Source organism: Apium graveolens, chromosome 8 (genome assembly GCF_009905375.1).
Source record: "Apium graveolens cultivar Ventura chromosome 8, ASM990537v1, whole genome shotgun sequence".
Taxonomy (NCBI): domain Eukaryota; kingdom Viridiplantae; phylum Streptophyta; class Magnoliopsida; order Apiales; family Apiaceae; genus Apium; species Apium graveolens.
Window position 1 is genome coordinate 144548854 of NC_133654.1, and position 24026 is coordinate 144572879.

A 24026-nucleotide genomic window follows, 5' to 3' on the forward strand; every position below is an offset into this window, starting at 1 on the left:
AAGTATATATATAGTATAACTGTATAAAGAAGATTTCTAGACAAAGAAAACAAATTCCAGTCCCATATTAAAGAGAATGTAATCTTGTTAGCCGAAATTTATCATCTCATGCAAGCTATCTAGCTACTCAGAATCATACAGATGCAATTATATGAAATAAGGTTTTTCAAATTTACAGGTTTCTTACCAAATATTGTACAAATATGACCAGATGTACTTGCAGCTCTTTCTCAAAAAGTTCTAAATGAAGTTGTTAATGTCACATATCAGATTTTTACAAAAAAATACGAGTGAGATGGTAGAGTCATTTGATGCACTTCAATTTTAATATAAAAAAGTTTTTTTTTAATTAAAATAGAAATTGTACAACTTTTTCGAAATTGTTGAATTCAGCTGCATGGGCTAATTTTGAAATTAACTTGAGCATTTCAAGTTAAATGTTCTTATATTTAATAAATTAGATTAAATTATAAAAGCTTATTAGTCATGAATATCTTAATAATAACAGATCTTCGTATTCTTTTGTATCTTATAAATTTTCACCTCCGGTTTCATAGGAATTTCCGTCACAAAATCTTGTCCGTCTAACATATAACCGATGATATTTTTTCTGATTAATATTATCGGAACGGATAATTTAATTTCATATAATAAAAAATTAAAAAGAAAAAGGATAGAAACAATTTAAATCTTGGAAAAATATGTGTAGCGGCCCAGCAGTCTCTATTACACAATACTCTACTCTACCAACTGAACTAAAGACTTAATTATCTGACAAGTTTGAAGCCCTAAACCTCCCCAACTATACACACACTCACCCCAATTTTTATTAGTTTTCTCTACTCCACCCCTTTCTTGATTTGGTTTTGAAGTCATGGAGGAAAGCACCAACATTCAGGAAGAAGATTTGAATGTTAATTTCACCCTGGGAGAAAGTATCTCTGATGATTTTCAACAAGTTGGTGTTAAGAAAGATTTGAATGATTCTGTTGTTGAAGGTTTAAGTGTATGTAATGATGTGAATGTTGTTGTTGGTCATGGAGTGAGTGTTTCTAATGATTTAATGGTACAGGATGTGAACGTTAGTGTTGGTCAAGGACTAAATGTGTGTAATGATTTGGGGTTTTTCCAACTTATGGAGGAGGACACAATCAAACAACAACAACCAGAAGAAGAAGCTGTGAATGTGTTTGATGATGTACAAGATATTAATGTTGAAAAAGAGTTGGATGCTTATGTTGTTCAAGGCATAAGTGTGTGTACTGCTTTGGAACAAGGTGTGGATGTTAATGGTCAAGGAGGGAATGTTTCTAATGATTTAGTGGAACAAGATGTGCATGTTAATGTTGTTCAAGGTGTAGATGTTTGTGATGATTTGGGTTTTCTCCAACTCATGGAGGAGGCCAATATTAAACAACAAGGGCAAGAACAAGGTTTTAATGTTGTTGTTGGAGGAGTGAGTGTGGAAAAAGATGTGCATGTTAATGCTGTTGAAGGTGTAAATGTGTGTAATGATTTGGGTTTTCTCCAACTTTTAGAGGAGGGCAACATTAAACAACAAGGTGCGAATGCTGTTGTTGGAGGAGTGAGCGTGCCTAGTGATTTACCGGATCAAAATGTGCATGTTGATGTTGGTCAAGTGGTAAATGCATGTGATGTAATTTTCCCCCAAATTATGGAGGAGGACAACATCAAACAAGTAAAAGAACAAGGTATGGATGTTATTGCTAATTATGTGGAACTAGTAAAATTGCAAGACGAAGATGACAATGAGAGTAAGAAAAGGAAGAGAGGTAGACCTAGAAAGAAGCAGAGTGATGCCACCGATTTGAACTGTGGAGTTGTTGTATCTACATCTGCACCGATAGAATGTGAATCAAATGTACAAGGAGATAACAAGAAAAGAAAGAGAGGTAGAAAGAAAAGGAATGACAAGAATATGGATTATCAAAGTGGAGTTGTATCTGAAAATGCAGTGGGTGTGAGAGGAGAGGAAACAGAGAATATAACAGACTGCGAGAATACGAATCATGACGGTGAGGTGCTTAAAACAGAAGGAGACTGTGCTCAGCAACCTCTCACTCCCGGGGTATGTAAATTTTTAAGTTTATTTTTTTTAGATTATTAAACATCAAACTTAATTTTGTGACTTCATGATATACAGGGAAGTAAAATGCAAGGAGATGACTGTGAAGAAAAGAATACGGTGAGACGAAGTGCACGCAAGCTGACTTACCAATCTTTCAAGCCTTGGGTAATTTTTTCTTTTGGTTCATTCCTTAAGTTCTTTTCTAAAACACCAAATGTGGAACTTATTTTTATAAACTGATCCGATGTAGTGGGATGAAATGCAAGAGGGGGGTGAATTTAATAAACGAAGTGGACGAAAGTCGAAATTGAGTAATGAAGCTTGCAATCCTGGGGTAATTTTTTTCCCCTAAATTCTTAGTGAGAACATTAAATGGGACACTTATTTTCATGAACTGATGTGATTTGATGCAGGGGAAAGAAATGCATGTGGGGGATGACATAAAACTGAAATGTGGAGTTGTATCTGCATCTATAAATTGTAAATCAGATGATATTGCTGTGAGTTACAATGATGGGGTGGTTGAAACACAAGGAGACTTTGCTCAACTTCTCACTCCTGGGGTATATTTCACATATGCACATGCATGTGCACACATGTTTCAATTTCTCTTTAGAGATATTAGAGGTCACTCTTACTTTTGTAAATTGATCGGATACAGGGAAGTAATATGCAAGGAGAGGACTGTGAAGTAAAGAAAATGGTGGGTAACGATGCTCACAGTCCTGGGGTAAGTTTTTTGTTTTTTAGGATTCTTTGTAAGAACATTAAACCTGAGACAAAATTTTGTCATCTGATGCAATACAGAAAGATGAAAAGCACGAGGATAAAGAAGTAAAAATACCAAAAAAAAGGGGACGAAAACCGAAGCTGAGTAATGATGTTGTCAGTCCTGGGGTAATTTACCTATTTATTTATTTCTAAAAGTTCTATATAAGAACGTCAAGTGCGAAACTTATTTTTGTGAATTGGTGCATTATAGCGGGGTGAAATGCAAAGGGATGAAGAAGTGAAAATCCCAAAACGAAGGGGACGGAAGCCAAGGGAAAGTAAAAATGATAGGGATGTGGTTGAAAATAATGGGGTGGGCAGAAAAACAGAATGTCGTGAAACTGATTGTCCTGGGGTAAAAGTTTTAGTTTGTTATTTATTTAATTTGACATTGTTTTTTAAATCACCAAGATGTACATAAATTTGTAAGTTGATGCATTATAGGGTACTAGAATAGATTCGGAACGAAATACTTGTCATCAGTGCAAAAGGAATGATAAAGGCAGGGTTGTGAAGTGCACCAAATGCCAAAAGAAGAGATATTGTGTGCCGTGCATGACCACATGGTATGGTTAGGAATTCTACTTACAGGGATTGTATTTTCATTTGATGTTCATATTTGTAATTATTATCTGTACTTTTTGAATCTTATGTGTTCTTTTGCTGGTATTTCTAATGTAGTAATATTGTAATGTTGCTCATTCATATGCATAGGTACCCTAAGATGACAGAAGAAGATTTTTTGAAGGAGTGCCCAGTTTGTCAAGTTAATTGTAATTGCAAAAGTTGCTTGCGGTTAGAGATACCAGTTGCAGTGAGTTTTCTTCTCATACAGTTCAGTTGTTTATATATATTTCTAAGGTGTCTTACATTGAACATAACTAATAACACTATTTTTTGGTTTTTGTTTTAGGACAAGAAGAGGTTTATACTGGATTTTAGCAAAGATGAAAAGATCAGGTATGCCAAATATATCCTGCCGATGCTTCTTCCTTTTGTAAGACAGTTTAAGGAGGAGCAACAAATGGAGAAGCAAATAGAAGCAAAGATTAAAGGTAATTCTTCAGTTCTTCTGTTTGGTTTACTTCATAGGTCTCTTTGATTACATTTGATTTCGCATATAAAGGTAAAGATTGTTAACTAAATATGATTGTCAATTTATTGTGCCACTAAGTTTAGTGTAAGGGAATGTAACTGTATAAATTTAAGGGAACAAAAAAATAGTTGCTTGACTAATTTAATATAACTTAAGGATGAATATACTTATCTGTTATATCCTCAGCGATGAGTAAAGTATATCTAATTACCCCCAAAATAAGTCGAGGCGCTGTATTTTTACATGTTACTTGACTAATATTCGTGAATATATTTTACATTACTAATTTCCCACTGGAATCTTTAGATTGTGCTACCATGATAATATTATTCTCTGTGCTAACCTGTATGTTTAATAATATGAATTGGTGTATGTATTCATTCGAACTCGAACATATCTAGTAGAAAAGTACGTCAAAACCAGCTATACAAGTAACCTTTGATTTGTTGTGAAATAGCAGGCTTACCAATCTCAGAGATTAAAGTGCAAAAAGTAGACTGTGAAGCCGAAGAGCGGATATTTTGGTAGGTGTAAAGGAAGTCATACCTTTGGCATGACAGTTTGTTCATTTTTATGAATTTGCCTTTGATTTGGAAAATTTTTATATGCAGCAACAACTGCAAAAGTTCTATTGCTGACTTCCACAGAAGCTGTCCAAGCTGTCAATATGACCTCTGTCTGATTTGTTGCCGGGAGATACGTAACGGATGCCTTCAAGGAGGTAAAGAGGAAGCGACTATGCAACTTACAGACCCTGGTTTTAATTATTTGCATGGTGGAGATCCTGTTTCCACCACCTTATCAGAGAGCATATTAACTACGGAAATAACTGCTAAAACTAGTGACAGGGATCACATCAAGTCGGCATACATATGGAATTCTAATGAAGACGGCAGCATCGCTTGCCTCCCAGAAAACATGGGTGGTTGTGGTCGAGGCATTTTGGAATTAAGAAGTTTATTGTCAGAAGATTGGGTCCCAAATCTCTTGGTTTCTGCTGAAGAACTTGCCAAGACATATGAGCTTGAAATCCCTAAAACACTGGAAGAATGGTGCTCTTGTTCTAATAGTGTTGATAGTGAGAACCAGAAGTCAAGAAAAGCGGCTTCTCGTGAAGATTCTGATGATAACTATCTGTACTATCCAGCTGCTGTAGACATAAAACCTGAAGACTTGAAGCATTTTCAGTCCCACTGGCTTAAAGGCGAGCCAGTTATCGTCAGTAATGTTCTTGCAACTACACGTGGCCTTAGCTGGGAACCAATGGTTATGTGGCGTGCATTCCGTCAGGTGAAAGACCGTAAACGTGACCGTCTTACGGATGTGGATGCCATTAATTGTTTGGACTGGTGTGAGGTCAGTTAAGTTTCCTGCATTGGCAGTTAGTTTACCGCATTGCATGTAGTGCACAATCTAATTACTGTAGGTCAGTTAGGATTTAGCATCTCAATGTGTTTAAAACAGAGTCAATACTCAATACCAAGAATGTAGATTGATAGCAAATGTAATATTCCTGATTACGTTTTAGCATTTTTAATTTTCTTTTACTTTATCTGTATATCATTGTTCTAAAATGATTTCCCATATTGGTTTAAAATTGCAATATTTGTCAAGTGATTATTCAAGTTTTTTGTTTGATTTTTTTTTTATTAAAGAACCCGGCTAGAAGTTATGTCAGTGTAATTCTTTTTGAAGATTGTGGTAAACATGCTTTTTGGACATTGGTGAAAATGGATAAAAACTATAAATTCTGAAGTGCTCTTCCAATGGGTCTGTCAAGATAAATTTTGCATGTAGTGATTTATAGAATAACAGGAAGGTGCTTACTAATATGGCTGCTAAAATTGGCATTGCTCGTCTCTTAAACGTCCAGATTTGTTAATACATTATATATATACATGCACACAAACACTCACACACATACAATTATACATGCATTGGCGGATATTTCGAGTCTGAAGCGATCATTTTTTGCAATTTATGTAGGTAAAGGTTAATGTACACCAATTTTTTACGGGATACACAAATGGTCGATCTGATAAAATGGGGTGGCCTCAAATTCTGAAGCTGAAGGACTGGCCCCCGTCTAGTTTATTTGATGAACATTTACCACGTCATGTTGCAGAGTTTCTTAGTAGTTTGCCATTTAAGGAATATACAGATCCCCGTGCTGGCTACCTAAATCTTGCAGTTAAGTTACCCGAGGGCTCTCTGAAGCCAGATATGGGGCCAAAATCATATATTGCTTATGGACATGCTCAAGAGCTGGGACGTGGAGATTCTGTAACAAAACTCCACTGTGATATGTCTGATGCGGTATGCATGCCGTGTTATATCTGATTTATCCTCAATTAACATATATTAGATGAGAAACTTTTAAAATTTTTATTTTAGGTTCTTCCATTATATTATATCTGTTTTGGGGTCCAAAGGAAGGAAAAGCAAAACTGGACTTATATTTTCCTTGAAAAACTAAGTTACGGCAATATAGTAAAACTGGTTTCTCTAAAGTAAGAATCCGCAGTGCTAACATGTAAGCGTATGTGAATGCTAATTATTGCACGAGAGAAATCGGTTGAAATGATAGAGAAGTTTTGTGCTAATGCTGTGTTACTAAACATGCCTCCTATAACTATTACACGAAGGGCATGGCTTTGTAGGAAAAACCAACTTGGTTGCTGCTACTGCTGCAGTAACTGTGAGAACACCATGATGCCATGGTCCTGACACAGGTGCTTATGCTTGTGCTCTATCTTGACACTTTCTTCACATCATTAATAGAATATCGAGTCAGAAAAGGATGATGACAATGACATCGTTGAACCAACCCCAATTTTCTCAAACTTAGTCTCCGAGTAGTACTAGTACTCAAATTTATATGAATAAGAACAAAGTGCCACATAATTAAGATAGTGGCGTCGTAGAGCTAATGTCGCGAAGATATAATTGCTCGGGTGGAGCTAGAGGCTAGGGCCTACGCTTTGCCATTGGTCAATGTTGCATGGAGCATACCAAGCTAATAGCTATCATAAATTGGGACTTCAACTTCAGAAGACAGAAGTTTAATGACAGTAGAAAGATTATTAAATATCATTAAATAATGGTAATATTCCAAGATATGAGAATATTTTTGTGACTTGATATTTCAGTATGTCAAGTTTGCCTTGTCTAATGCTATTCGACTAGTGGACAGATAGTAACATTAAACAACCGACTAGGTTTGGGTTTGTGTGTTGGAGGAAGGTCCTTTTCAGGATCTTATATTATTATTCTAACACTTCTCCTCACCCGAAAGCCCATTTATGGGTCGAAGAACGGGCGCCCATCTTTGGGGCATTAATTTGCCTTTCGTGTCCATAATAAATTGTGAGAATGTTTGGGTGGCGGGGAGTCGAACCCGAGTCTCCCGCCTCCCGCCAGCCTGAGCTCTCTCTGATACCATGTTATGCTTAAGGTGTTACAAGAAGGCCCTTCTCTTATATTATTATTCTGACAGTTGAGTTTTAAATTTTCATCACATGTTATGTGGGTAGCATTTCAAAATACCTTTTACATCCTTCTCGGGAAATATATTAGAGCATGTGGTCAAAGAAAACCCATAAAAAAGTAAAGTAAGAAAAAAGGGAAATTCCGTGGCATCTTGGTGGAAAGCAGAATCCTCAACTCGATTGAGACTTCATTCACTAGCTATACCGAACAGATCCTTCACCCTTTTGCTGGTCTACATCTTCACTGTATAAATTTTACTGTTGCTATACAATCCCTATAATTTATGGTGACGTTGCGACTGGGATTCTGTCAACATTTTATTGAGGAATATTGCTTTTTGTTTCTCTTTCACTGTGAATCTGCTCTCTCATAATCTGTAGCAGATGTATGGTAGAACACGATATCGGTCAGAAAGATGTATGGTATAACACGATATATGTCTGAAATGGATTTGACTTGAATATCTATTTTAAAGATGAATAGGGACATGTTAGTACCACAATTTACTTGATTATCATGAGTGAAGGCCAAATTTGTCATACATCAACAATAATAAGCTTCCTTTTACTGCCAAAAAAACCAATGTTGTCCTCTTTTGTTCAGCAGCCTGCAAATACATTTTTGTTCTTAATTTAATAATTTATTCTAATATTTACATGTATACTGAACTCTGTGTTACAGGTGAATGTATTGACCCATATCCAGGATGTGGTTCTTAGTTCTCAACGATGTGAAGATATTCAAAATCTTAAGAAACAACATGCTTCTCAGGATCAGAAAGAAATTTTCGGAAGTGATCAATTGTTAATTCATGATATCGATAAGATGGACGGTGTTGGTGACATTGTAAAGGGGTTGGAACATCCAGAAGGAGGAGCTTTATGGGACATCTTCAGAAGGCAAGATGCTCCTAAGTTAGAAGAATATCTAAGGAAATATTTTAAAGAATTCAGGCATGTATATTGTAAACCACTGGATCAGGTTAGAATTTCTATCTGCTTACCTCTTCAATTCCAAGACTGCATTTATAAATTTTCACAAGACTAGTTACTGTTTTACTGAAGTGTAGTGCTGCTATAGGGCCTTGATGTTTAAGTTGTAACCTAGGAAAAAGCTATATTATTCGGACTCACTTGCCTGTGTTGGACACTAGTGGATCACAGTATCAGATTCTGAATATTTTAAATTGTGGATTTGAAATTGGAAATTGGACACAGGTGCAGGGACTCGAAATGCAAGTTGCCACAAATTTTTATTTTTTCTTCATTACAAAAATATTATCACAAGTCTTTACAAATAAATATATGAAATTAATATACAATCAGTCATAAGAAAAATCAAAAGCATAAATTCTGAACAAGTCTGCTGGATTTTTTTCGTGCTTTTAACACGTCTTCTTGAGGATTTTATAGTTCTCAGACTCGTCGTTTTACCTTCGAGTACCTGTGTCGGACACTTGACACTTGGAAATGGACACTCGGACTTGGACACTTATTTTAGGCCAAAAACATATATATTTTTTCAAAATGTTACCGAGTCCGATACTTGGACAGGTATCCATGTCAGACACTTCTAGCCGAGTCCGAATAACATAGGTTTTGTTTCATTACTTCAGCTGAATTCAACAGCTAGAGAGTGAAGTGTTTCGATTGGCTTGTTTGCTACATTAGGGGCCAGATTCAGATTCCACACCTGTACAGTGTTGTGCGTGTCCGATGGAAAATTGAAGATTCCGGAGATTAACAAATTATACAATAAAGCTGCTGGTCTTTGATAATTTGAATTATGGTATAAATTTAAGATTTTTGATGCGCATTCCAGAAAGAAGCTAGCTTCCGAGGTCGTGGAGTGTTGTTTATTTTTTTGTTTAAAAAGGGATTGATGTAGTCTTATTTTGTATACTATCAAGTGTTAAAAGTAATGTTTTAAATCAGTATCTCCTTTTACGTGGAAAAAATGATAGTCAAATCAAAGTTAGAAACAAGCGTGTTTACTGCTTGGAGTCTAAGGATGGTTTCACAGTTGCATATTTTTACGATTGGATCTTGCTAGTACTAATATAAAAATATCAGCCACAAAAAAATCAAAGGTTAAATGCATAATTGTAATCGTCCTAGTAGTTTAAAGGTGATGTGAATGTTCATATATGTTTTGAGTTTTTCACATTCCATACTTTGTTTTGACGTTTCAGGTGGTTCATCCTATTCATGACCAAACGTTTTACTTGACTGTGGAGCATAAGAGGAGGCTCAAAGAAGAATTTGGTTTGTTTTCATTTATCTGATGTGGTACTTTAATAGACCTTGAGTTTTTTTCCCGAGTGATGACAAAGTTTCACATATTACTCAGGGATTGAACCATGGACATTTGTGCAAAAACTTGGAGATGCAGTGCTTATACCAGCTGGTTGCCCACATCAAGTTAGGAATATTAAGGTAACTACTTTCATTAATATATTATCCTTACCCGAAACGAGATTGGGACAGTGTAGCATGAATGCTTTGAGCTAGGTTCAAATCTATTTTAATTAAATTTATGCAATGGGGCACCTTTTATTTGTTATGCCAACCCTTTGGGAAGGGACGGAAAGGAAATTATGTAAGCAAAATGAGCTGAGCCTAGCGCAGCTTATGAGCGTATTGCAGTGAAGTGAGTTATGTTCTTGAATGGCTCCACGATTAACAAATCCTAATTACTAGCAATGATGGTCTGTGGCAGAACAATTGATTTTATCACCTTCTGTCCGTAGAAGGTGAGGGGTTGAATGTGATTCTTCAATTGATTTTTATAAGAGAACCCTAATTTGGAATTCGAACAAAATGTAACTGACAACTCCAAACAAAGATCAATTAAATGAAAAACAATACGATATTACTGTTTTTTTGTCTCACAGAAACATGGTTGTCACATCGATGAGTCGAGTCGATGGAGGTCCAGCTAGTCGAAATAGCAGTAGACTAGTCGCTGACTAGTCGACAAATTAATAATAATTAATTAAATAATATGTAATAATATAGATATTATATACGTGGTTTCCCGCAACAAAATTTTAATATTCTCATACTCATATGTATATAAATTACAAAATAGATATGATAAAAACAAACATATATTTTTTCCCTTCTCTATACTCACATAGATAAGCTGACTATACAAACATATAAACATATTATAATACATGTATATTCAGTTTTAATCAATTTATATATACATAAACACACCCACATAAAGATATATAAGATGAAATTATTGTTGCTATTATTGTTGCTGATGTTTATTAGGTTTTTAGAATTTTTTTATTTTTCTCATTTTAAATTTTGATTGGATTTTGTACTAGTCGACCGACTAGTCGACAATTCGCAAGTCGAGCTCTCCAGTCGAATTTCTCGAACCGACTCGCGACTAATCGAGCGCCGTGACAACAATGCATAGAAACACACTACAGGCGCAGCCGCTCTCCCAAACAAATTAAGAAAAGACTCACTCACATATCCGATGACCCGAATTCTTTTCCCCTTTCCTTTCTTAACCCCCCTTCTCGATCCTTCCTCCTAATTTCTTTTTAACTATTCTTTTCTTTCTTTATGACCAGCTATTTCCTTCCCATGCCAGTGAATTGTCTATTTTGCCCTTAACTTCGTTTCTCTGTTTCTCACGCCTTGTATGCATGTGTACCTTTCTTGTTTTACATCTCCATGGCTGACATTGAACCTAATACCTTAGTAATGGGTGAACCTATGACCTTAGTAGCGGGAGAGGGCTTCTTAAGTGCTAGGCTACACCATCTATGTCATTACTATCCAGGGGCGAACACACAGCTTGACCCGTGGTGGCCGTAACCCCGCCAGACTCTCAGGGTAATGGTTTATATATTAAATAATTCATATCACTTGGCCCCTGCTTAATTTTAAATTCCCCTCACCATTTGGACCATCAGTCTATAACTTAAAAAATATCATAGCAGTAATCCAAAACTTGATTCAATTTTTAAACAAGCGCAACTCAAAATATAAGTAAAATACAAATTTTGTTACTCCTAATACGTAGAAAGTATTTATTAACTATCATATATGTAAACTGTAAAGATTAAAGAGTGAAATTGAAATTAGTAGTGAGCTTGTTATATCAAAAGAAAACTCATCCCCAAGTGAGCATCTAATCCTCTATCTTCGGTGGCCGGTATATCTTCTACTTCGAATTTCGCCAACCTACTCAACTGCATTTTTCATTGTTTCACATCATCATATCAGCATTATTATCAGGTATTACTTAAATTTCTAAGACGATCTCCAGTTTAAGACGATCTCTATTTTCATGTACTGTGAATTTTATAATTTGTTTTGGCCCCTTGGGCAAACATTTCTGCATCCGCCCCTGTTACTATCTAACATCTAATATTTTGAAGCACATGTTTTGATTATTATCATCCAACCCATAAGACTAAATAAGCTATATTGTTATTATCTAAACTCGGCCTAGTTATGAATAGTGACCAAACTTTTAATTGTTCGACATCAATATATGGTATTGAAGTTTAAATTTTTCTATGCTATTTTGGATATTACTGTTAGAAGGTTATCTTTGTGTTTTATGAGAAAATATAATCTTTTTTAACGGATATACTTAATATCTTAAACTTTATTTATCAGATAGCCCATATTTTTACTCATTTGTATTATTAATGTCCAATATTTATTTGAAGGGTTTATATTTTTAATTTGGCCTAGAAGATCAAATAGGCCATATTATATTTATTTTAACCTGGCCCAGATGGTAATCAACCGACTACCGAACTTTTAATATTTTGGCGTTACTAATATGGCATAGAAGTACAGCTGTACTTTCTTCAGAATTATAACTTAAATTGCAAGCCATCTACAGAAGTGTTTAAACCTTTTTTTTTCACTTGCTATAATTTGTATTTTGAATTCGGAGGTGATCTGTACTCGTGAGCTTTAATATTCCTTAACTTTGTCAATGTCCTTTTATGTTCTCCTAGTCCTAAAAACGACAGGTATATGTATATATAGAATCGACTGCTGAATTGGCTCTCAAGTTCTGCACCTTCATGTTTGATGATATATACACATGACATGTTTTCTCTTCAGTATTTCGAAACTGGGGTTTTAAGAATCTCGCTCCTTACTTTAGTTAAACTGTTCTGCACCAGAGTGTTTGCATACTTAATATATACCCCAGTTTCCATTTTTCACATGTTCAGTTGGGCAACTTTGTTTTTGTTTAATGCAGTCATGTATAAAGGTTGCAGCTGATTTTGTATCGCCTGAAGATATTAGCGTCTGCATTCGTTTGGCAGAGGAATGCCGGGTTCTACCTCACAATCACAGGTCCCAGGAAGACAAATTGGAGGTACAGTATACAGTTTTTAGACTTGGTAGGATGCTATACGATTTAATATACTTAATAACAATCGTTTTCTTCTTATGACTTATCCTGTTTCTCTATACTTGTTAGCTGAGGTTTTATTGGGTCCGGTTTATGAACCTATTAATTTTAATACATTTTAATGGTTCTATCTATTTAAAAAATATTTACTAATTTTAAATGCCTAATTATTATGAATCTTATTTTAATGTAAACATATCTTGGGGCATACTTATTTTTTAACAAATTTTATTTATAAAATAATAAAATAAAGCCAAAAATTTAAAAGTTTGGTACTCGCCCGTACTTTAGCTTTAGTCACTCAATATTTTGGCCCATGTGCCTAATTATTTTTGTCCCCCAAGGAAAAGAGTCTTTTAATTAAAACACAGTTTTTAATTTGTTAAATAAAATTTTCTAATTAAAATTCATGTCTAAACAAAAAACATGAACATTCATTTCTAAATAGTGATTTCAATTGATATTCATCTCTATAGCATAAAAATTGAATTGGGCTATGAACCTAATTTTTTAAAATGAGCTTTTCTAGTTCAAACTCTTCGCTAAATAACTTTTCAATTAAAACCTATTTCTATACAAAACCACATACGTAAAACAATACGATATAATATTTTAATGAGGATCCACACGTCTTAGTAATTTAGTATACGAGCCCATGCCCACGGCCTCAAGTAAAGCTAGTTAGTATACATAGGCTAAGGTTCAGGAGAGGATTCTCTTCGAAGTGCCAGAACCATTTTTTAAAATTGGTAAATTATGAAGTTTTTTTTAAATTTCAGATTAGGATTCTAAAATTTCAGTTACTAACAATAATATGTTAATAAATTTTATGTAAAATTTTTAAAAGCTCACAGTTTTAAGTATCTAATTTCAATCTCAATAACAAATCTATTTTCAAATATATTGTTGTTGGTAATTGAGTTTGTGGAAGTATATGAGGTTTACCATGTTTTGATTACCTAACAGCAGCAAATAATATCTATCCATAGCCTGAAGGTCTCTGTCTGTGAAACAGGTGAAAAAAATTACCATGTATGCTATGAAGCATGCTGTCAATGAGTTGGAGAACTTGAGGTACTTCGTAACTTTCTTAAAGTACAAAATTTTTGTTTCTGCTGAAATTTGCTTCTTTGCAATCTTGGACATAATATATCAGGGGAATCTTTTATTGCAATCAAATGGAACCCGAGTGGCTAAATCCTAAATTGTGATTTATATGCACATTTTTCTCTGTTAGAACATCATTTTTGAATTTTTTTTAGAGAACCTAGGTCGATGCATCTTGATGCTCCACCTAGTCTTCCAGGCAGTTTCTGGATTGTCAAACAGACCTATTTGTAGAATGCCAGTTTTTCCATGTTCCACATGTTCCACGGAAGAATCACCTTTTTTAAATCTTATCTTAAAATGATTACACATTTTTAAAAAGGGGAAGCCTCAATTTTGAAGTGCGTCTCACACAGCTCCTTACTCGCGTGCTTTTGTTAGCAACAATCAACAAAGACATTAGTCAAAACTCAACAGTTTAACAAAAAAATACTTAGGAATAGTCTTGACTTGAAACATAATAGAGCATATCTTTGTTTTTTTTGCCAACCATAATAGAGCATATCTAACATAATAGAAGTTTCAATAATTAGAATGATACATCAACTAATAATGTTCTATAATTCAGAAGCTTCAGTCATTTGGCTCAATCTCTGGTACTAAAATTCTAACCTTTCCTCTTCATCATCTCCATATATTAGACTTGAAGAATAACCTCATGAGTTGCATCGGAGATAAATGTGCCTTTTCCAAAGGGGGTGTTTTCGTCTTTTCTAAACTATTTGCGCTTAACTGCGCTCCAACTGGGTTTTTTTACCAATCCATGCTAATAAGGGCCTCTTTACCAATCCATAACAATAAAGAGCTTTAACACTGCATATAACAATGTATTTAAAAGATTATTCATCTTAAGGGTATCATCAAATTATATTTACGAGGAGTTTAGGTGGGTAAGTAACGGAGAAGTTATTTTCCGAAAGGACATTTGATGAAAATTCAAGAGGCGTGTATATTTTACTTTTGTGCATATGTATTCCATGTAGAGTAATTGCAAAGCTATGTCCCTTTGAGGTATATTAGTTTACATTTTCCTGAGCTGGTCACACCGTTAGGAGGAAACACACACATATTCGATATTCAATTCTTCCAATACGGAATACACACACAACAATATATTTTACGTGGAAAACCCATGTGTCAACTTGTATTATTAATCAAAACAGTTATCAATAATACATCAAAATATAACACCTTAATGGCGACCCAAACTGATGCGTGTCTCCTGCACGATACCTAAGACGGTTACATCTCGTAAGCGTACTATAGCCATGACATACCTAGTCTGATTATAATAATATTTGTACAATTATTACCCAATCCCACTATGATAATAATTGTCTAAACATACAATTATTATCCAATCCAATTATGTCTTGTATCCCAAACCCAACTAATAATCTTGGGTTGAAACCCAACAATCCCCCCCTTCAACCCAATACTCCAGATAAGATGCTAACCATCAAAACATCAACGTCCATTCGTCGATGCCTCCCATCGAACAAGAATAAATTCATCTCGTTCTTCCAACTTTTTAGAATCAGTAAAACCCGTGTAATGAACTCCAATACCTCCAAATTACCGTTCTTCATCCTAATGACATATCCATCCCCAAAATCACGTGCATCTATCACGAGTGCCTCCTTTCACCATTTAGTCACCCGATCCTTGCTTTCACAATCCTTCGGCCTCAAGAAGAATAACATCATCCAAAAAATTTCACTTGGTTGATCAACCATCAAACCATTGAAACTATTGCAATGATCCCGTCCATCTTCCACCTTGAGTTCAAACGAATTGATTCACGGTGCAAGTCAATCGCCGTACTACACGTAACTTTGTCAGCAAATCCATCAACGTACTCTACCTTACCAATTGAAGCTCGAAATTTCCTCCAACCCAATTCATCCCGAACACGAACCTTGGCTCTAATACCACTTGTTAGGAGAAAACACACATATTCGAGGTTCAATTCTTCCAATATGGAGTACACAACAATATATTTGACGTGGAAACCCACGTCCCAACTTGTATTATTTATCAAAACAATTATCAATAATACATCAATACATAACACCTCAATTCCCAAACTGCTACTTGAGACAACCAATGCTCAAGCACGATACTTATGACGATTACATTTCTTAAGGATACCTATCAAACATAATATGGCTATGTATATATAGCTATCACAAAACTTAGTCGACTAGACATACCTAATCTGATTATAATAATAATTGTCTACCCATACAATTATTACCCGAATTTCATTATGATAATAATTGTCTACACATACAATTATTATCCAATCCAATTATGTCTTGTATCACCAAACCCAACCAATCATCTTGGGTTGAAACCCAACACACATCCTCTATAATAGAATAATATATTGGACAAAAAAAATGAAAGATTAGAATCAATAACTCATCCCAAATTTGTATCTATTTAACAAAAACTTTTAAATTTCTGTATAGCTAGGCCAATTCTATAGACTTATATCGGATCAAGCACGCAATTTATAAAAAAGTGCATATTGATGGAAATCCAACTACAACTGCACACACTTTGAGAGGTGGGGATCTACACAAGTTTCTCTGTAACATCCATATTCTAGATAATCTGACTCTTTTCTCTAGCATCATTATATATTTCCCTCATGCTTTTCATCCCTTCTCTAACTAACTCTTTCTATATTAAATCCTTTTTTACCATGGGCAATCTTTATACTTCATTTTTCGTTTCTCACCATAGGCTTGGGCCTGCGTGCATATATTATTGTAATTGGGGCTTTAATAGAGTTTCTTGCATTAGCCCCCAGCAAAACGACAACCTTGTCCCAAGGTAAGTGTCGATCAGTGTTGCCGAAACCCCTCGAAGTAACTTTGAATTTCAGCATTCCCTCCCATTTTATTAGTACCTCCCTTGTATTGGCGAAGTTGCTACCTGTGTTTTTGTCTCTTTATCTCTGAACATCTTTTGATGCGGGGTCTGAGTTGTTGATCTCATGGAGAAGAACGTGGCTTTGGATCTCTTTTCATTTGATTTATGCATAGGCATTGGTTGGGTAATATTACAAGTCAGCTTAATTACCAACATGGTCTGATTACTACTTATTTGTTAGTAAAATTTTTGGGTTACAAGTTTTTAGCTTTCACTTGAAAGGGGTTTTTCTTGTTTTAAGCACATAGGATTTGGTTTTTATGCAATGTCTTGTGCATAGTAGTTTTTTGTTAATATAATATCCTGTTTTGATGATTGGGTTTTTATGAGTTCTCACGTTGGACTGAAATTTTAGCTAACTAGTAGATTTTATGCTAAATTAGAGAAGTGATATTTCTTGGTATTGTGTATTGCTTTTCTAGGATACATAGTTTTGAACAGAAGGAATTCCAACAGATTTTTCAAATGATGAAGCAATCAAGTTTTGACTCATCTTTACATGAACTTGCTTTATTCTATCAGTGATTTGCGAAGAATTTTAGTAGTATCGTGGCACTGCCCAAAAGGCTTTTTAGACTAAAGAAATTATTGTGTGAGACGTTTTCACTATGGTTGCTTGCTTTTTCCACTCCTTTTGAAGTAAATTGTGATGCTAGTGGTGTTGAAACTGGGAAATTGAGGCTGTATTGGTACAAAGGAAAAGTGACCTATTTCTTATTTTTTGAGAAGTTACGGAGTGCAAAACCTAGCTATTCTATCTATGACAAGAATTTCTATGCAATTGTGCGAGCAATTGATCGTTGGAGTCATTAGTTGAGGCCTAGTTACTTCATCATGTTCAAATCATGAAGCTTTATGATACATTCATGAACAACATAAACTTAATCCGCGACACACCAAGTGGGTAGCATTCCTTAAATCTTTCAACTTCTTTTCAAAGTATAAGCAAAGAAAAAGGATAATGCGTTGATTCTTTTTCTAGAAGATATGCTTTGCTTGGTATTCTTAATTTCGGGTTGCTTGGATTTAAATTGATTAAAAAAATACTACAAAGAAGATGTCGATTTTCAGCCAATAACTTAAATTGAAGAATGTTCCTATGAACTTATGTGCTTGAAGATGGTTTTCTTTTCAAAGGCAATCTTTTGTGTATTACTTGTTTTATTTTAGAGCTTTTGGCCAAGGAAGTTCATGGTGGAGGTATCACTGACACTTTGGAATTAGTAGAACTTTGGCTATTCTTCAAGAGCATTTTTTTGGATGTTCAAGGTGTTATTGTTTGTCGCAACTTGCAACTTGCCACATCTGTTCCGAAATTATTGTTGGAAGGATGTTTTATGGATTTAATAGTTGTTTCACCTCTCACAGAGAGGTAATGATTCAATTATGATGGTTGTGGATAGGTTTTCCCATCTGACACATTTTATTGCATGCCACAAAACCGGTGGCCTGTTCACGTTCCAAAATATCCTTAGAAGGATGTGCCCATGGATTTCATAATTGGTTTATCTCGTACATTGAGAAATAATTAAATTAGCAATGATTCAATTATGTTAATTGTGGATCGGTTTTTATAAGGTGACACATTTCATTCTATTTTATTCTGTGCCACAAAATTGATGATGCATTGAAGATAGCTGATTTGTACTCTAAAGATGCAATGGTGTTCCAAAGCTGCAAGTTACTAAATTGTGATTTAGCACCTTCATTGTTCATTGTTAAGCCAAGGCAAATGAAGTAACAAACCGCACTTTAGGAGTTCTGTTATGTGGTTTGGTAAGACTAGTATGGATTGGGATGTGAAGATTTCGCATGCAGAATTTACTTCTATAATCGTTTACCGGCATATGCAACTAAACACTTTCGTGATTATGGGTTAAATCCAAGGTTTCTTATTGATTTGACTCCTTGCCCAGAAAGGAGTATATACATGATGATAAGACAAAAACCGAAGCATGGTTATAATTACATTCACAAGTAAGAGTGAGGATCGAAAAGGTCAATGAAAGTATAAAATATTGGCTACAAGCATCGGAAGGAAGCAGGATAAGTTCAAGCTTGGTGATCTAATGGGCCTTCATTTGTGAATGGAAAGGTTCCCTAATTTGTGCAAGGATAAACTTTTTTCAAGAACCCAAAGTCCATTTAAAATTTTAGAGAAGGTCAATGAGAATCCTCGGTTGAGGAAAAATAATTTTGAAGAAGAGGTAATTGATTGGGGGGCTGATGTTCTTGTTCTAATGGAGAAAAATGTGGAAATGTGGAAATTTTATGAATGAACATTGGTTGGGCAAAATCAGAAAGCTAAAGCTAATAGTCAGCTTAATTATCAACATTGGCTGTTTACTTTTCCCTCCTATTGGATTGTTAACATTGTTCAAATTCTTTCTCACATAATCTGAACATTGTTACATAACAATGGGACCGAGAGAGTATATATTTAGTAGATTTTGGGCTTATAAATTTTTATAAAGGGTTTTTCTTGTTTTAACCACTTAGGATTTATTTTTTTAGTTAAATTTGGTTTCATATATTCTCAATTTAGAGTATGTTTTTATTTAATTTTCTATTTTGGATTGAATTTTTGATGGATTTTCAAGTTGAACTGAAATATTATCTAACTAGTGATTTTGAATCTGATTGAGATTTATGACGAGTTTAGGCTACTTGCATGCCCATATATTATAATCTTTTGAGACCAAATCTTATGACTTTATATCATAACCCTATAAAGTTGGTGGATAATTTCTTTACACTATATGTTCCAGATTTTTTTTTTAATTTGTGGATGATTAAATTTTTTTTATTAAATCTAAATATATTGATCATTCAATTTTGTTTCTTTGAGCAAGTCCAGCAAATTAGCTATTGAATTTTAAGGAATAAGATCAAAATTAGTATTACAAATATGAGACATCATCTCTCTCTCTCTTAAATCACTAATAGCATCACATCCCTACTTATTTTTAAGTAGCATCCTCTTATTTTTAAGGACCATTTAACTTATATTTTGTAATAAATTATACGACACGTCATCTTTCTCTCTCCTACTTTAATTTAATGAATGTATCTTTACTAATAAAATATTTAATGAGGAATGAATATAAGTAGTATTGTTGGAGACAGTTTTTTATTCATGTCTTAAACTACCAAGAGCTAATATTTTATATTATAGATAAAAGAAGGAACTAATGAGGAATGAAATAAGAGCTAATATTTAATATTATATCTTAGTGATTATATTCTTTAGAGAATCAAACTAAAGTTATTTTTTCTGTTGTAAATTTCTGATCCACATAGAAAAGAATATATCACCTTCTCGGGTATTACTTCCCTCACCGTGGCATCTTTAAGGGTCGCTGGTATCAGTAACACATGGAACACTGGATGGATCCTTGATATAGGCAGCAAGTTCAGTTCATAAAAAGGCACGGTTCTCACTCCTTGTATATATGGTCCATTACACATAGCAGCTTATCAAACGGTCGCCTAGCAAGTGAGTGCTGACGATTGGATTGGAGCTATGGGTACACTTGACCCCCTCAACTGCCTAGTCAACCTCTCAACTTGTGGAGACAAATCCTCATATTTGCTTGATTCATTCATTCTCTAGATAAGTTAGCCTTAATATCACCGAGTGTAAGTATAAAATTTCTTTATAGCAACTGATCGTTCAGCGCCTAGACTGCTGGATCCCCATTCTTAAATTTAATCAGCTGGGTAAGATCCCTTCCATTTGATACATTGGACGTAGATGTACCCTATAGACATATGTGTTGATGCATTTTACTAATACCACGAAGCTCAGAATTTGGTCCTGTGAATAGAATACCTAAGGTATGTTACCACTTGCCTATCAGATGGGGGTGGTAAGTTGTACTTTAATCTAGAGGGGGGGGGGGGTTAAGTTGTACTTTAATCTAGAGGGGGGGGGGGGGTTAAGTTGTACTTTAATCTAGAGGAGGGGGGGTTAAGTTGTACTTTAATCTAGAGGGGGGGGGGTTGCCATATAAACCTGATAACTTTGTCCTAAATAAGCTGTGAGAAAAACTTATCTTGAACATATACAATTGTGGTTGGAAAACTTATCTTGGATAACTTTAGCCACAACAGAGGCGGTAAATAGATTACTCTAGGCACAACAGAGCGTGAAATGTAGGTGGCACTTATGGCATTATGAGAAATTCGTAATGACCTTCATAGGTATGAAAAGCCGTTCTAAGGACCTCTTTTTTCACCCCAATTTGATAGTAACAGGACTTCGAATCCAACTTAGTAAACACATTTGCACCCTGCAACCCAGCAAACAACTGTTTGATTATTGGTGCTGAATCAGCTAGGGTGACTTTTTTTAAAGCTCAATAATCTTCGCAAAACCACCATATGACCCATGTTTTTTTCTCAAGTAATTAGGCTGGACTCCAGATTCCAGAAAGTACTACTAAAGAGTTGTATGATACGTGCTTTTCATATGTCATAGATAAGGATTCTTTCACGTCCTTGCGGACCTGTGCATTACTATACGGCCATACACTCATTTGGATCAACCCCATCAGTGTGATGGCATGTTCATGGTCTCTTGAGGATGGGTAAGCCCATATGCATTGATGACACATGTATTTGATCTTTGATAACAGATTTCATGTGGGCTGGGGCCCTCCATACTAACTCTCCTTGCTCCTTCTGGCCCTTCTTCAATGGTCTTTCCTTTTCAAAAAATGATTAAAGTCCACTAAAAACCCATGTCCCTCCAACTTTTTGTTGTTGCTTCCCAGCCCGATCTTGAATGCATGGATTTTCCAATTCGGTGACACCATGCCTAACTTCTTCAAGCCATTGAACCCCCAAAAATCATATTTAAATTGCCTAAAGTGGCAGGTAATCTTTATTCACTGAAACTCCAGGTAGTTGTAATGAATAATGATACTGCTTTGAACTCTCTCCTTGAAGCTGCACTGCTCCCCATACCTAACGAAACCTTAAAGACTTTAATGGAATGATTTCGATTCCCAATTTTTTTAGACTGTTTATACGGAGATGAAGTTGTGTGTAGCAGCCAAATTAATCATGACGACTATTTCCTTTTCCATGATTTTCCCCAGCAGCTCTAAGGATTTTGGACTCATAACTCCAAACCACCGAATTCAGAGAAATCTCCAGTTGAACATTGGTGGCCACTGATGGGGACTTCATTTATTTTTCTCCTTTTCCTGCTGGTAGTCATTTTCATCTTTCCTCCTCTCCTGCATGATTATCACATTAAGCTTCTTCTTCCATGTTGCATAACACTCAATTTCTCATCTGGCCTAAATAACTCTATGTTATCCCGCTTCGATTAGAGCTCTCTATCGTTTAATTGCCCAACTTTTCCTGTAGGTTTTGCCATGGGTAAATTAGAGTTTTTACTTGTTGATCCGGTGGGAGATGACGGCGTTTAGGGTCAGACTGAGAAAGAATGTGTAGTTGTTGGATTATATGTAGTAGTCAACTTAAAGAAGTTTGAGTGATGCTCTGCCCTTAATTTCCACTATTCAGGATTGGTTCCGGTTAACACCGGTAAATCCAATTTATTTTTATTTGTAATTACCATTCCAGTTACGACTTAACAATCTGGGAGAGTTAGTTACTTACATTTACCAATCCAAACATATTGGAACTATTTAGCATATACACCCTTGCTCCAGTGACAGTGTTCGGTCTTCCCCTTGTATGGACTGCGGGATTTTGAGTGTTGACAGAGATGACGGTACTTCCTTTTAAACTATTTTTGTTTCCCATTCAAGCAGTTCACCATCATTTTATGGATTTCCCTTAACCTGACTATCATAGCCTCCAACCGCTAAGTTAATTTTTCAGTTGAGTGTAATTTGTTCTACCTGTTGAATAATAGTTGACTTCAGATCCAGCAGCCCTTGCTCGAGTTGCTCAATGAATCAAACACACTGTAGTATATTGACAAAGAAGATGAGTAAGCTGATGGATTTTATACATGTAGAAAAACAACTACAGCTACCCACACTTCGAGACGTCAGGATCTCCCTCAATTACCCTAGAACATTCCTTCTTCAAATAGTCCTAATTCTTTCTCTCCATTATATATTCCCCTCACGTTCTCACCCCTTCTTGAGCTGAGATTTTCTGTATAAAGTCCTTTCTACCCCTGACAATCCTTATCCTCATTTGTTGTATCCCGCAATTGGGCCTGGTCCTGCATGCATGTGTTATTATAGTATACGAGTCTCTTGCAGCCACGGAATAAAGTTTTTGACAAGACATAATGAAATGTTAGAACTTGGCAAGTTATCTCAGTTTAGTTGTATTTAATAAGTATAACAGAAGTCTGCTAATGTAGAGTGCATTTCCTGGTTGTGGCTATCAAAAGTAATATCATATTATAAGCAATAACTGCGTCCAAATTTTAAAATACATTGTAGCAGTGCAATTTGCTTTACTCTTCAGATCCCCTGTCCGTAACTTTCTCCAACACTGCGAGTCTGCAACCCTGCTTGTGCTGTATTGTAAATAATATGGATCAATGCAATGTCTACCAGTCATTTAATTGGATCAATATATGCACTATAAAAGCTTTTCCGCATCCCAATATAGTGAATTATCAAGAGATAGCTAGTTTCACGTTGTCTTATTTGTCTTTAGTCACTTCATTTGGATATTAATTGAGAAAATTTTCCCTCTATTACTAGTTAGCGGAAGTATTGAATCATCTGGTGATCAACGACGTATAGAAAGTATTTTCTATATTACTAGCAATAGAAATATAATTGGACCTTGTTCTATGACACATTATTAAAGTTACTAACTTGTGTTGTTTCATGTGCTCTGAATACAGGTCTGAGGAATTAGTTAATGGCTCTAAGTAGATGGAGACTTCTACTATTAATTTGCTGTAAGGTGACTGATAAAAATATAACAAGTGCTGCTCATTATTAGCATTTGGAGTTCTGTATTCATTACAAACTATCTATGTAATTTATAAATGAGCTTAAGTTGTAATACCGTGTTAGATTGAGCTAGGTTAAGTAAAAATTTTACTTTGACAGGAGCTGTGAACATAAAATTTCTCTGGCCATATATGTTAAGATTTATGATCCAGAATAGCTTGCTCTGAAA

General features: G+C 35.1%; 1 protein-coding gene across 3 annotated transcripts; it reads left to right on the forward strand.

Moving 5' to 3' along the window:
- The first annotated feature begins 718 nt into the window (after window positions 1–718).
- Window positions 719–24026, forward strand: LOC141676957 (lysine-specific demethylase JMJ26-like). 3 transcript variants are annotated; one of them, XM_074482673.1, is made up of 19 exons: window positions 719–2089; window positions 2165–2254; window positions 2340–2423; window positions 2503–2652; window positions 2751–2819; window positions 2897–2986; window positions 3072–3215; window positions 3305–3426; window positions 3575–3674; window positions 3774–3915; window positions 4414–4480; window positions 4568–5312; window positions 5943–6272; window positions 8127–8426; window positions 9637–9709; window positions 9795–9880; window positions 12696–12815; window positions 13867–13925; window positions 23746–24026. In XM_074482673.1, the coding sequence occupies exons 1-19, from the start codon at window positions 875–877 to the stop codon at window positions 23774–23776; spliced, it is 4017 nt and encodes a 1338-aa protein (XP_074338774.1). In that variant the 5' UTR covers window positions 719–874; the 3' UTR covers window positions 23777–24026. The 3 variants fall into 3 exon arrangements, with proteins under 3 accessions (XP_074338774.1, XP_074338775.1, XP_074338776.1); XM_074482674.1 differs by having other exon boundaries at window positions 4417–4480; XM_074482675.1 differs by having other exon boundaries at window positions 2751–2792.